Source organism: Heptranchias perlo, chromosome 21 (genome assembly GCF_035084215.1).
Source record: "Heptranchias perlo isolate sHepPer1 chromosome 21, sHepPer1.hap1, whole genome shotgun sequence".
Taxonomy (NCBI): Eukaryota; Metazoa; Chordata; class Chondrichthyes; order Hexanchiformes; family Hexanchidae; genus Heptranchias; species Heptranchias perlo.
Window position 1 is genome coordinate 8522320 of NC_090345.1, and position 15491 is coordinate 8537810.

The window sequence follows — 15491 nt, forward strand, 5'->3', positions numbered from 1 at the left end:
TTTATCCCTCAAACCAACATCATAAAAACAGATAATCTGGTCATTATCACGTTGCTGTTTGTGGGACCTTGTTATGTGCAAATTGGCTGCTGCAATTCCTACATTACAACAGTGACTACACTTCAAAAGTATTTCATTGGCTGTAAAGTGTTTTGGGATGCTCTGAGGTGAAAGGCGCTGTATAAATGCGAGATCGGTCTTTTTCCTTTCAAATTGGCAACTTATAATTTAGATTTTATTTTGGACACACAACGAATACCTTCTAGACTTTTTATAGTGCCATACATTGAAAATATAACTTTGGGAGCTAATGAGGAGCAACGATTCGAAGTCTGCTACGGGAGTCTGCTGCAGGCGGGTTGTAAAGGAAGCAGTGCAGGCCTCCTCCAGCATGTGGGACTTGAGGTCTTAGTGAGTGCCAAGTGCCTGCTATAGTTTAGACTCCGGGATCTTCAGCTGTTCCCAATTCATGTGACAGATACCGAGAGAAGTCCATTCCTCCTTAGTGCACCTGGCAAATAGCTTGGAAATTTTTGCAGATTTTCATTGCAGCATTTATTGCCGGCAGCTGCAGTGTTTGCACAAACCATTACAGAATGTGCCTGGGGTCGTCTCTGTTTATTGTCAGTCTAATTGTGTTGAAAGCTCTGGGCAGCCAAAAGAGTTCCTACAAAGACCTTCCGTAATGTTGTTGCCAAAGCATCTGTCTTGCAGGAGTCTCTGAGCAACTGAGCTCTCTCGATATTTCTCCCAAAGGATGCAGGATTTTTCCAACAAAAATCTTTCTGCTAGAATTGCTCTTACGGGCCATTTGCGATATTCACTCTGGTTCAAGAGTTGGCACATTGGGGTGCGGGGGAAATTCCTTGGCCGTGATTTTCCTGCAGGTTTTTCAGTGGATGTTAGTGGGGGGGATGCGGTCGCTTGTTTGTGGACGCCCTCCATCGTGTCTGCCTCTTGTATGCAAGTGGAGGGGGATATGCAAGTTACATTGAAAGTACAGAAGTACGGTTGCTACCTTGGTGCAACACTGGACGCCATAGCCACCTATTAAACCTTGGCGCCTAGCGTTTAAAGATTGGTGGAGGGAAGGAGAAAGATGGTGCCAGTGGTGAGACTATGTGCTGTGACTCTCACAAGAATTGCCATGCACGGGCCCAAAAGAAAGAAGTACATTTTTTTTGTAACAGCTGCTCTGAAACCGCTAACAGTGCCGCACTACAGCAGGCCTCTGTGGCCTTCTGACTTCCAATGTGGTTCTGGCAGGACTCAGCAGCATAGGCTGCGAAATCCACCTGAACTATACTTAATGACCTGTCGACTGGAAATTCCTCAGGGTCAGGGCGGGCGGAAGTCCCACCCTAGTGGAGATGCCCTCCCCACCCCACTTATGAGAATAATTCAGGCTTTTTTGTGTTGCTATTGGACAGACTTGCCCATATGACTCCCATGGCCCAATGGAAATGTAGTGGCTGGTCTGTTTTTCAATTGTTAAAATGTGAAGGACAAATCATTTTTGGAAGGAGGCAAAAATATCTTTAGGCGAGAGAAGAGCAAGGGCCTGTGCTCTGCCGTCGCTGGGGCCTGTCCTGCACCATTTAAGTGTAGCGTTGTGTGTCTGGAAGTGTCAGCAGATTGAGCACTGGGGTGGTGGGTCCAGGAGAATGTAAAAAAAAACACATTGAGAGAGCGCCTTATTCATTTCTGATTTAGTCCCGGGGGAAGGACAGCGTAGATTGTATGGACTGGGCTTTTCCAGTGCTGTCAACATGCACCACTTTGGAGACAGATTGTCCCCTCTTCTCCCCACTCCCCCACTCAAAAGGCCTGAATATTTGTGGTGTTCTATGTAGTAGTTCAGACATTACTGTAGACGGCAGAGTTTAAGTGCAGTCATGGCTGGTGTTTTCCATCTTTCCCGACATTCGAGCAGCTGACCCACAACAGCAAAAATAAATCACCGTCCACAATTCAATCCTGTTACCTCGACAGGCTCTGTTTGTAATTCTTCGTACTGATAACCTGGCCCCCGCCGGCCAGACGCCATGTGATTGAGATGAATCCCTGGACATCCCACCATCCAGGAGTACGCTGTCTGTTTTATTGTTTTCGTTTTTCTCAGGATGTGGGTGAGGCTGCATTTATTGGCCGTCTTTAGTTGCCTTAAGAAGATGGTGGTGGGCCTCTTCTTGAACTTCTACAGTCCTTTTGGTGATTGCGCCCCCTCAGTGATGTTAGGTAGGGAATTCCAGGATTCTGACGCAGGATCGGTTATATATGCTCACCAGGGTGGCGTGTGGGTTGGAGGGAACTTGGAGTTGATGGTGTTCCCGTGAACTCTTGTTCTTCTTGACAGTAAAAATTGTGGGGATGGGAGATGCTGTCGGAGGCAGTTTGGTGAGTTGTTGCAGTGCATCCTGTAGATAGTACATGCTGCCGCCATAGTACACCAGTCCAATGGACTCACCAATCAAGTGAAATGTTCTGTCCTGGATGGTCTTGAATGTTATTGCCGCTGCACCCATCCCACCACTGGCTAGTATTCCATCCCAATCTTGACTTGAGCCTTGTAGATGGTGGCGAGGCTTTGAGAGGTCAGGAGGTGAGCCACTTGTTGCAGATTTTCCAACTTCTGTCCTGCTCTTGCAGCTTGTCCAGTTCAGCTTCCCCTCCACCCCCCCCAGGAGGTTGATGGTGCGATATTCACCGATGGTGGTGCCTTTGGAGGTCAAGGGGAGGTAGCTGGGCTTTCTGTTGTTGGAGATGGTCATTGCCTGTCACTAGTCAGGCCAAGCTTGGATGTTCAATATCTGTCCAACTACTGTAGACTGGCATGGGCTTCTTCATTATCAGAGGAGTTGTGAAAGGAACTGGTGCAGAGGATGAACTTGTACTCTTGCAGACTGCTTTTAGAGGTTCTAGTGTTGTGAATTCTTGAGTTTAAACCAAAGAATCTTGGTTGCAGTACTAAGTTTCATTCCCAGTTCTTTGAGGATGTATCAAGCAATGTGAATAAAGGGAATCCTGTGGATGTGATCTACTTGGATTTCCAGAAGGCATTTGACAAGGTGCCACATCAAAGGCTACTGCACAAAATAAGAGCTCATGGTGTAAGGGGTAACATATTAGCATGGCTAAAGGATTGGTTAGCTAACAGGAAATAGAGAGTAGACATAGATGGGTCATGTTCAAGTTGGCAAGATGTAACGAGTGGAGTGCCACAGGGATCAGTGCTGGGGCCTCAACTATTTACAATCTATCAATGACTTGGATGAAGGGACCGAATGTATGGTTGCTAAATTTGATGATGACACAAAGGTAGGTAGGAAAGTAAGTTATGAAGAGGACATAAGGAGTCTGCAAAGGGATATAGATAGGTTAAGTGAGTGGGCAAAAATTTGGCAGATGGAGTATAATGTGGGAAAATGTGAACTTGTCCACTTTGGCAGGAGGAATAGAAAAGCAGTATAGTATTTAAATGGAGAGAGATTGCAGAACTCTGATGTACAGAGGGATCTGGGCATCCTAGTACATGAATCACAAAAAGTTAGTATGCAGGTACAGCAAGTAGATTAGGAAGGCAAATGGAATGTTACATAAGAATATAAGAAATAGGAGCAGGAGTAGGCCCGTCGAGCCTGCTCCGCCATTCAACAAGATCATGGCCGATCTTCTACTTCAATGCCATTTTCCTGCATCGGGCATGTTTGGAAAATAGTTTCCGATTTTCATTCACTCTGAGAGTAAATTCACTGATCCTCCTCTACTACAGGGAGCTGTGCTCAAAGGGAGTACGGGTGGGAGAACTGGGGCTAGTATTATGGGGCTATCTCCAACCCATGCGCTGGATTGGTGCATCTACCCAGATTTTTTGGGTGAGGCCTGAGCTTTCAATTTGAAAGTGATTCATCACTTAAGTGGTTTTTTTTTAAAGTTAATCTATATTTTTTTCCCCCCTGCTTATGCAGAGAAACTTTAAGTGGCATCACTCGCCAGCAACTTGCTGGTGACATGCTGTATCAGAGCTCGTGGCATACTACTGCATGCTGTCAGGTCAGTAGTGAGCAGTTCCTCTCATGAGTGCTTGGGCATCTGTTTTTCAGATGAGACATTGAATTGAGTCTCTGTCTGCCTTTTCCTTTTGGCTCAGGAGGTTGTTACAGATTTTGTGGCCCTATTCAAAGCAGAGCAGCAAGTTCTGGTATTTTGGCCAACATTCTTCCCTCAAATAACAGTGCCAAAAACAGATTCATCTCATTTGCTGTATGTGGAATCTTGCTGTGGGTAAATTGGCTGCTGCATTTGGCTACATAAGTGACTAGAGTTCAGAACTAACTCATTGAATGTGAAATGCTTTGAGACTTCCTGAAGATGTGATGGGTACCATCTAAATGCACGGTTTTCTCCTAAGTTTACATGTCACCTCCATTGTCTCACCAGCAAGCAGCCATTAATCATCATTTATATCAGCAAGATACAAAATTGTTTCATCTCTTAGGAAGCTTTCGATTTCAGTTTTAAAAAAAAAATACGCAGCAGATAGTTCTTACTAATCGGGCCCTCCCGCAGTTTGATGCAAGTGTCCTCAGTGAAATCTGTAGTGAGTCCGAGGTGTTGGTGGATCGGTGCAGCCTTTTGTCAACACACACGTTCACAGCTACATTGGGTTTACTATAGTCCTTGTTAGATTGGTTTCGCTCTAGCAGGCCTTTTAATACGAAACAACTGCACTATTGATCCGCATCCCTTTGTCCAGTAGGTCTTTGTACCATACATCTTAAAGCAGTAATGCCATCCAGCTGTACTGCCTGTGTATTTTGTTTTGGATAGTTGCAGATTCACAAAGGGCTCGAGAACATTATATTTTTTTAAAAAAAACAAGGAAGGAAAAAAAACCCTTTGCATCATACTTTTATTAATGGGAAGCAGACTGTTTGGCTTAGCGAAGGATCTTGTGCAATTTGAGAGCCTGTTAAGAGCGTCTGTTTTGGTGCCCTGAAGGAGTCAATTAGATGTACACATAACATACCACCATAGTCTTTTGACGGCTGCCACAGTCCCCTATGTCTAGAAAAAGACCCCAGGTCTCTGATAAAGAGTCGTGTTAAAGAATCAGTTCAAGGACCCTCATCTGTTTTGCGAAGGAGAACCTCTGAGAATTGAGCTGCTTCTATATCGGGCTGAATGGTGTGCCAGGGTCCCTGGCTCCCCACGTGCAGTTTTCATGCAACTTTTGGCAACCCCAAAATAAACTTCTTGTATCCGTTAAAGCAGTTCACTGGGGAGACCCTCTCTCTCTCTCTCTCTCTCTCTCTCTTTTTTGTAATCGGGGCATTCCAGAGGCTGCTTTTAGCAAGTTTCATTGTTTACTATGGGGTTGCTGTGGGCTGACTGCCTCTCTCTTTCTTTTCCTACCTCTCTTTCCAGTGCCAACTCCAGGTTTTAATGTTTTTCTTTCCATCTCTTCCATGTCCTCCGCCCCTCCTTCCAAGACCAGGGTCGATGGTTTGTTGCACCTGAATAAGTCACATTCTGTTTTTTTTCCAGGATTTTGACAGTGTTTGGGGGTGGGGGGGGTGGGGGGATTCGATTACATGATTCTGATGTTTTTTTCTTGGAGATGGGAAACCAGAGGCTGCTATTTACTATAATCGGGGCCACTGCTTCACATTGGTGGAATAAGTCGGGATTCCAGGATTTTTATTTTTTACTAATGTTTTGTGAATCATGTTCCACCTGTTTTCTAGAAAACCAACCAGTGGCTTTTACCATTCATTGCCATTCCCCAGTGCAGACATTGCCCAAGTGGCTGTTTATCTCCAATTAGACCAGATGGTGAGGCAATTTGAACACGGGGGGAGTTTCAAAGCTGAGCCCTACATTGTCCCAGTCAGTTATCCATACACAATATGCAGTAAGGGTTACCTGGATCACAGTCAGAAATGGAAAGCTTTGCTGATTCGGGAAGCAAGAAAAAAATATAATCTTTGTGTTCTCTCTCTCTCTTGCTTCCACTCTCTTTCACTCTCTTTCTCCCTCGCTCACACAGTCATTCTTTGACTCTCTTTCCCCTTGTTCCTTTCCTCACTCTATCACCCTTGCTCTCCCTCTAGTTCCTGCTTTCTTTCGTTGTGTATACTCTCTCTTGCGTTCTTCTAAACTTGCAAACAGTGTGTGTGTGTGTGTGTGTGTGTGTTTGCAAGTTCTTGCCCAATGGAATTTTTGTACTGAACAGTTGAACCTCACCCTCACCACATACCTGAAAAATAGATTCTCAGGACTCTCTAAAGCAGGCGTATATTCCCACTACATTCAGTACCTTTTCTATGTAGTAGTGTTGACTTTTTGTTTTTAAGTTTCCCACCCCAGAAACATGTAGTGTTTTGGGACTGCACTGAGTTTGCTCTATATTCTTGTATACAGAAAAACTATCTGGGAAGGAATCCAGTGTGGGGAAGTGAGAAATCCCTTTGATCCTTTTTTAAGTCATCTTTTCTCTCACACTTGGGAATGCTGAGGTTAATCAACTCAACCTAGACCAGGGCTGAACTCTGTGCTCTTCCTAGTCTGTAAGGCTCAAGGCCACTCTACCCAGTGCAATTGCTAACTGGATGATTTAGGGGAAAGAGGATTTTTAATTATTGTTTTAAAGTTAAACTATTGGGACATCTTGAAGAAAATAATTGTACTTTTATATAGCACCTTTCACATCCCAAAATCTTCAGTCATTGAATTATTTTTGAAGTATAACTACTGTTATTATATAGGCAAACATAGTGACCAGTTTGCACATAGCAATGTCCCATAAACACCAAGGACATAAATGAGTGGTGCTGTTGGTTGAGGGATAAATGCTGGACAGGAACTCCCCTGCTCTTCTTTGAATTATAGCATGGGATTTTGCGTTCCACCTGAACAGGCACACTGGGTTTAACAGCACCTCTGAGTGCAACATGCCCTCAGTATTCCCTGAAGTGTCAGCCTAGATTATGTGCTCCAGTCCTACAGTGGAGCTTGAATTAATGACTTTCTAACTCAGAGGTGAGTGTGCAACCACTGAGCCAAGGCTGACATGATCTTGTATTCTGACAGTGTTTGGTCTAATTTATTAAACTGTGTACCAAAAACCCGAGTATTTTTGTCTGGTTTGAGTTTGGTAATGGTCCCTTTAATTCAGTTACAATAGTAACGGAGTTTTAAAAACCAGCTGCAATCAAAAGTCACATTGCCTGCCAAACCCGATACAGACTTTGCAACGATTTGTTTCTGTTGTCTCCAAGACTGGATAACAAGAGAAAGCAAAGGCACATTCAAACTATCACTGTTATTTGCTCAATTGTATCTATGACCAATTACTTTAGAATTTAGCTGTTGGCTATTCAAATCCATATCTCCTGGTTAAGTATTTTAGAGTGCCGACTGTTCAAATCATTGAGCCAATGTATAAGTTTCAAAGAGATGGATCAGGCCATTTAGCTCCCACAATTGTACGGCTAAGAAAAAAAGAATAACTACATAAGTAAAGGTTAACTGTAAAAGAATTTAGCATTGAGATTGTGAGAAGTTATTATTTTCCTTTCCAGAAACTCGTTTATTATAATATCTACTGGAAATCTAATCACTGTTTATTGGCTTGTTCATTTATTTAATAAATTCCCTTGATAAAATCTGCAGCGAGGTCCGATGTTGTGATGCTCTGCTGCTTTTTGAAGACGTGAGAAAGATCCTATGGAGCTACAGGATAGATCCAGTAACCAAAGGAAATTTTAGAGAGCTTTTCTGTTGGTTATCCTGCACCCGCTAACAAAACCTATGTAGATAGTGAAAGTACGTGTGAGGTTCTGAGAATCTAAAAATTCACTTATGAGTGGCATAAAATATAGAAGCTGAAGTGTCAAGGATATGAAAAGATCCAACGTCTTAACGGGCTGTGCTGGACTGACATTCCCACTAACCAGATTTTGTGCAGTGTTGAAAGAACCTTTACATCAAGATTTTTTCACCTTTTGAAACAAAGTGTAAACTTGCAGCAGTACTTAGTTGCTTCCCTCAGTACTGGAAGTTTCAAAGCCAGTTAACCAGGCCCCTTTAAAATGAATTAATCTCTGGAAAAACATACCTGTACCAGTACTGAAAATCAATGCCCTACATGAACAGACTGAGCGGGAGCTTTCCATATCATATCAATCCTTGTGGCAAGTCGTTGAAGTGTAAGCCCCATCTAGTGGTGTGTGTATGTTCTTAATCTCTCTATCAGAGGAATTTTCAAATGTCTTTGACCTTCATTACGTTGCATCTCCAGCATCTATGAACCCTTTGAGATCTCACTATCACTTCAGTTTCCAAACACAATGTACCTGTAGAATTCTGGATGGTGGGAAGGGAGTGTGGTAAAGTTGTAACTTTAAAGCAGGAGAATTGATGCTCAAGTGGTTTACAAAACTTAACTCCTGAGATTTTATTCTCTCTATCCTGTTTTTTAACATTCTGTCCTGGCTACCTAGAAATGCTCCATCCTGTGGCATGAGACTGCGTTATTCCCCTGGTTTGGGGAGTTACCCGCTCTCTGCTATGCAACTGCAGGCCTTCACCTGCACCTTGACACCCTTATGAAGGGTAAGGTTCAGCCACCCGCAAAGCCCACAGGTGCTGGGCTCCAGGGTGAGCCTGAGTGCTGTGCCACGTAAAATCAACATGTGACCGTGTACACCCTCTGAGGTTGGAGGTTCTCCTAAAGCCTGTGGGGCGGAGCAGAGCTTTGCCCACCCCGGAGGTTCTCTGCTGAAAAGATGGCACCTCCCGTGCTGCCACACTGAAGCGTTGGCCTTCACTCTCTGCTCAAGTCATGAACTGGGCCGTAACCCCATAACCTTCTGACTCAAGGATGTATCTAACTGAGAAAAGCTGACACCAAAGAATGGGAAAAAGTTCCACTGCTAGCACCAACAGTTTAAACTGAAGCCGACTTAAGATTCTTTTTAAATGGCTTTCTAAAAGATTAATAGGAAGATTATGCATCTCCAAGTTAATTGATGGTGTCTAATTTCTGTGCTCATAAATATGTTAATAAGATCTATGTCCATTTTAAGAACCAGCTTCAGAAAGGAGCGAGCCAGTGGCGAACTCCCACAGAAACAGATGCTGACCCTTCCTCTTTCCTCTCTTGTTTTTGTTTTACAGCTACCCAGGTTGATTTTATGATTAAGAAGAAACACATCTATCTCTTGGCCAACGGCCGTATCAACATGTGCGGTCTAACCACGAGCAACTTGGATTACGTGGCTGAATCCATCCATGAAGCAGTGACAAGCAGCCAGTGCCAGTAAACTCACTCACTTGCTCGATGACATTGTGACCACTAAAGCAAACAATTTATAGACGGTTTTTTTTTGGGGGTGGTTTTTTATGGATTTCCCCCCCTTCCCCCCAACCCTGAAACTTTATATAACGAGTTCAATTGGCAAAGAGACCCCCTGAAATTGCTGTATCATGAAGTAAAGAAACCACAAGAACTCTTGTTAATTGAGCTTTGCTCCTTGATTTGCAATATTCTACCACCTTTTTTGATTTTACCTTCACAATTACAGAGCACTTTTAAAAAAAAAAATGAGCATGGATGTGAAATGATGCCTGTGAATTTTAATAGAAGCCACAGTTAATGGCTGGTCCCATCCCCAAACACTGAGAAGCTGACATTGGAGGCCAGCTCCTGTGACCAGGTTATCTTCATGTTCCTCATCTCCATTATGTCCTTGTACTTCTGTAAGTGTGTAATACGACACTTAGACGGGGATGGGATGGGAGATGGGGAGTTCTTCGGAAGTTGTAAAGCTACAAGAGCGCCACTGGGCTGATCAACCCTGTGATCGATTGGTGTCTTGAAACACGCTGTTAAATGTTCTCCGTTAAAACAGAAATGGCCTGGGGCAGTGAGCGTCCTGTTGTCTCGGTTCTAACCGATGTGGCCCACTTGTGAGATTTAACACATGATTCAGACCAAGACCCTGTAACCATGTGAATGTATCTGCAGTGATATAAACTTCCGTTCGATACAGGACAACAACTAGTCTTGTACGTGTATGTAGAGTAAATATAGGAATTAATTACTGCAGGGGACTCCCCACTTCACTTTGCCTGAGCAGTGGGTCTTTTCTCTGCAACCTCTGAATTTTTAGTACTTCCAGTTTGCAATCGAATAACTGCAAATGTAGAAAGCAGCTGGTCACTTCATGTGCTTTGTGCATGTGATTTTTGTTTTCCTTAAATTGGCCAGCTTCACAATCAAAAACGTCTCCCTTTCTAAGTAAACAAAACCCTAGTAAAAGACCCTAATAAAATGCGACGTGTTTTAATTCCCATTTCCCAGGCAAAACCTTGGAAAAATTAGGTATGAGAAAATAGGATGTAAACTGAGAGGGGATTTTATTTTTTTAAATTTAAACTGGAGTGATGTTCTAATAAACTTTTTACTACAGGAGGAGTGATAGCAAGGTAGGGGGTGGGGCTTGACTGGAACAAACATGGATGAGAGATGTTAAGTAATGTCTAGTCCACAAGATGCTATTTGCATACTGTAATCCCAGTTCAAGGTAATGGCGTCCATCAATGTGGGTTATGTCTGGAAGACATCAATTATTGCAAGAATTGATGAGAGCATCAGCTTAAGCCATAGAACCTTCCAGTTCCTGAAATTATTCTAGTTTCGTTTGTGTAGGACATCCTACAGCACATAATAATTTTCAAGATGCATTTGCAGAACGAATTCTAAAGGTGCTAAAATTGTTCAGTTGTGTCAAGACCTTTTTATCGTGATCAGATCTTGTAGTGTTGTGGTTGCATAGAACGAGCCTGTTCTCTGTAACCGGTCCAATCTCGGGAGAGTGCAGCAAGGGAACCGGAGGCTGGTCAATGCAAGGCGAGACAGAGCTGCTCCACACAGCCATGCTGTTGTAAATCAGCTAACTGGCAATTAGATATTTCTTACAAATGTTTCTGTAAGTATTCCAATGGAAACAAAGCTTAATTGGAAAGGGGATCAACACTACAGGGAGAGAAATAATTCCAGGTTTATTTGCTGGTCATGTTTGGATATGAGGTGGCACAACCATACAGCCCTAATGAAGCCACACAGAGTGACAGTGGGATACCAACCGCAACCTTTTAACTAGTGGGACTGAAGGATTGGTAGAGAATGGTTAATTCTGTTTCAGACACTGCATTCGGTTCTAATTTATATTGAAGCTTAGTAAAATAATGAGGGCATTGAACTGCTTGATTCAGAAAAGCCTTGAAGATACCATTCCCATCCACAGGTCTTTGTAACTGTTGAATTGTATCAGATATCCCTGTAGTTTTGTGTGTTAATCATTGGGACTGTGCAGCTTGTAGTGGGGCAAAGGCTGGCAGCTCTTGTCTGGAAATACATTATTTTGTGATGCACACTGCATTGACTGTATGGTCTTTGCTCCCTCCCCTAAAGCATTTTCAAACCCACAACTGTTAGTAATCTTACTATGAATCATTTAACAGAAAATAAAAGGCTATGGTAATACCAAATAATCAACTTTAAGATTATAAACACTTAACAGCAAATGAATGTAACCAGGTTGCGGTTGACTCCACGCCATCCTGCCACCCAGGTTGGCAGTTTCTATAGGGAAGATTCTTTATCAGCTGGGCTGCACTTTACATACAGTAACGCCCATGTTACTATGGGAATTAAATTAGAAATATCAAGCAGATTTTTGTTTGGGGGGGGGGGGTGGGGGGGAATTGCACCTCCTTATTTGCCTGTGGCTGTCTGGTTACATCCCAAATCCCCTGTCATTTCATTGATTTGTAGTATTTGGTGACTTTATTAGCTGACTGGCAGGTATCTGTAGGTCACATGAGCAAGCACATTTGTGATTCAGTTCCAGTACATGATGTACTTGCTATAAGCTTATAGTATAATTGGAAAGATGTCTAGAAAATAACATAATATATGGGATGTATAAGTGTGGGTGACTGGCTAATTCATCCAATTAATATATAAATGTAGTAGGTCACATTAAAAACCAGCACAATATAAAGAAATAAAATTTTTAAAACGGATGGTTCTATTCTTTTTATTTATTCCCGGGTTGCAGGTGACACTGGCAAGGCCGCATTTGTTGTCCATTTATTGAGACGGTTGTGGCGGACCTTCTATTGATGTACTGTTTGTGATGGTGCTCCCGTAATGGTGCTGAGGAAGGAAGATACTGACCCAGTGACTATGAATGAGCTGCGATATCTGGCCAAGTCAGGACGGTGTGTGACTTTAGGGAAATCGGAGGTGATGGCGTTCCCACAAAATTGCCGCTCTTGCCCTGCTCGGTGGTAGAAGTCACAAGGGAATGGGATGCTGCTGAAGTAACCTTGTTGAGTTCCTGCAGTACATCACATACTGCAGTCACCGTGTGGAAATTTAATTCAATGGCATGGTTTCATTTTATAATTTTAAAGAGTTTTTTTTTAACCTTTTTTTTCAGCCTTATCTACTTGCCGAGCTAACTTTTAATGACCTGGAGTAAATGGAGGTTAGGAGACACAGACTATTTGACCTCACCAGATATTACCAAGGACACTCCTTTTCTTCCTTGCTCATACTGGGCACCAGCATACTCATCTCCCTCTAAAAACAGCACTTGCCCATCTAACCCTTCACAATGCACTCTGCTTAAATGGGACTCTAACTTGACCTCTTGCACAATGGCTATGCAGCTCTCCCAGTAGCAATTACTTACAGCACAACCCTAAAACCTCTTCCTCTTTGGTGAAGTGCAGTGTCCTCACATGACCTGTGCTGCCTGTATATTCTACAGGGAGAGAGCAGTATCTGCTGGGCTGCATCCTTAAGTGCTGCATGAGTGTCCTTTGCCCCAACCTGAGCTGCTCTTCCTCCATGATAATGGAATGCAAAGGGTATGCCCATAGGAAATGCCATACCTACTCCTGAGAAGGGGGTCAAAACTCTGTTGGTGATCTGACCCTGTCAGAAGCGGAGAGAACCAAGTCCAGGTGTGCGTAGGCAGACTAGCAACAACATCAAAAAATCGTTGCACAAAGTGTTTCCCAGCTGCAGAAATCGCCATTTAAATGCCTGTCTTTCCTGTCTCAAAATGACCACACTTTCACCTGTATCAGCTGATCCTGGCAGCTGCTGCGCCTTATAGATCTCAGTCTATAAGTTACATAGCGTGCATTAGGGATATAAAGGCAGGAAACCTGAAGCTGCAGCACCATCGCCCCTTCGTTATAATATATTAATCAGGTCTGTCAGGACTCAGCGGGCGGATCAAGGGAAGCGTTTTAATGGCGGGAATGGCTTCTACCCAATTTTCCTGCCCCCAAAAAATTTCCTGCGCCATTTCCATAATGCTAATGTGCCAAAACCAGCAGGGAAATTTAGTAACTTCCCCAATTTGTCCACGAAACAAGATAGGACATAGGCCAAATAATAAAGCGTGATGTAAGTGGGTTCAGAAGGATTTAGATCTTTTAGGTAACTGCACCAATAGGTAGCAATAGAGTTTAATGTAGATAAATACAAAATAATTAATATAGGCAGCAAGCAATTAAAAGCGTGAGCATTCATTGGAACAGTGAGGTCACCATGAAAGATTTGTGAGTTATTGTGGATAGGTCTATGAAATTATTAGCAGTGGAGTTACTAATTACATTTATGAAATTGCTTGTATTTTCACCCCTGCCTTCTGCTTATTCCTGGTTAATTCACTTTACCCGGTACAGTGAAATTGTCCCACAATATTCACATGATTCTCTACAGGCCCTCTACCTTACCTAAATAGCCTTCTATGTCATCGCCTTCAGCAGATCGTCAACAGCAGTTTTCATTTATTGTTTGGTTGCCACTGCTGATTTCTACAAACTATTTCTGCCATTTTCCCTTCTGCTGTTAGTCTATTTAATATTAGCAAGGGACGATATAAATCTGGCAGATCAGTCAGTAAAGCGCAAGACTGAGGGGCAGAAGCTCCTGAGTTTTGAATCCTGACTGTTCACTCAAGCCTTCCATCCTTCCAAGGTGAGTAAATGAGTACCACATCTTAGGATGGGCGGGGGAATAAAGCAGTAGACTGCATGCAGTGCTTGACACACAGTATTTTTCCTTGGGCTCGCTCAGCTGTTTGGCCAGTGGAAATGGAGTCAGTCCTGCACCCAACAGACATTTGTGTGTTAATGGCTTCTGTGGGTAGTGTCTCATCAATAATGCCACTGCTTCGCCTCAGTCAACTCTTCTGTAACGTTCAATATCATCTTAGGTCCGGCTTTTGTCCCTCAGCTTACGTCCATGTTTGTGTTGCTAATAATGCCAGCTTTCTCTTAAATGCACCTATGCTATTTGCCTCAACTACTCCATGTGGTAGCGAGTTCCACATTCTAACCACTGTCTGGGTAAAGAAGTTTCTCCTCAATTTCCTATTGGATTTATTAATGACTATCTTATATTTGAACTTATATTCTAGTTTTGAACTCCCCCACAAGTGGAAATATTTTCTCTACGTTTATCCTATCAAACCCTTTCATAACCCTAAAGACCTCGATCAGGTCACCCATCAGTATTTTTTCTAGAAAAAAAGAGCCCCAGCCTGCTCAGTCTTTCCAGATAGGTATAATCTCTCAGTTCTGGTATCATTCTTGTAAATCTTTTTTGCACCTTCTCCAGGGCCTCTCTTTTTTTTCTATTTTTCATTGCTCACAGCATGCCCTTACCCTCACTTTCGTTTCAGTAAATCCCAGTTTCTGACTTTATGCCAATGCCTTAAATCCCCATTTGGTTATGTGCAGGCCATCCTTCCTGTACCTGTTCCTGATTGAGTAGAGAAATTCAACCCTTGATAAAATGAATAGTCAATTAAAACATTCTTGCTATTTATGCTTCCAACTAAGTCTTTGTTCTTGACCTGGAATGGAGCCGAGTGCTCTAAGAGCTTGTGCATATTTCTTTGATCGTGGGCCTACTATCGAATTTAAAGCTGCTGTTGCAAAAATCAAGTCATTTTTAGCTCAAGAAGATTCAGCAAAAAATTCTTGCAATTGTAGCTGTATCCCTTTTCCTCGGCTACCAGGATATGGGAATTATTCAACCAAATTTCTGCATAAAGTGCATAGTATCTTATTAAGAAGCCAGACCCGAGAGCAGCCACACGTTCTGTGCTCTGAATACAGAGAGCTGTACCAATCAGGGACCTCAGAAAATCAAGCTTGTGAAGTTGGGAGTTGGAACATCCATTTCGAAACTCTTATGGGAGGTAATTTTGGCCGATATCGGTTCAGCCTCCTGTTAAACATTCCTCCTTTGAAGCCAATAAAAACAAAAATCGGCAGAGGTGTTTAATGGGTGGCCAAGCCATTATCACCTGTTTTACGCTATCACCAAAAAGTCAAAATCACCCCCTATGTTTCCACAAATGTTGTCACTGCTTCTCCGTTCCTCTTAAACTCCA

General features: G+C 42.9%; 1 protein-coding gene across 1 annotated transcript in view; it reads left to right on the forward strand.

The window, feature by feature from the left end:
* The window catches only part of got1 (glutamic-oxaloacetic transaminase 1, soluble), a 43900-nt gene extending 31809 nt beyond the window's left edge, over positions 1 to 12091 (forward strand). The window contains exon 9 of the mRNA XM_068002059.1: positions 9181 to 12091. Within this exon, the coding sequence (XP_067858160.1) occupies positions 9181 to 9326 (146 nt within the window). The 3' untranslated portion in view covers positions 9327 to 12091. The remainder of the gene's footprint in view (positions 1 to 9180) is intronic.
* The last annotated feature ends 3400 nt before the right edge of the window (positions 12092 to 15491 follow it).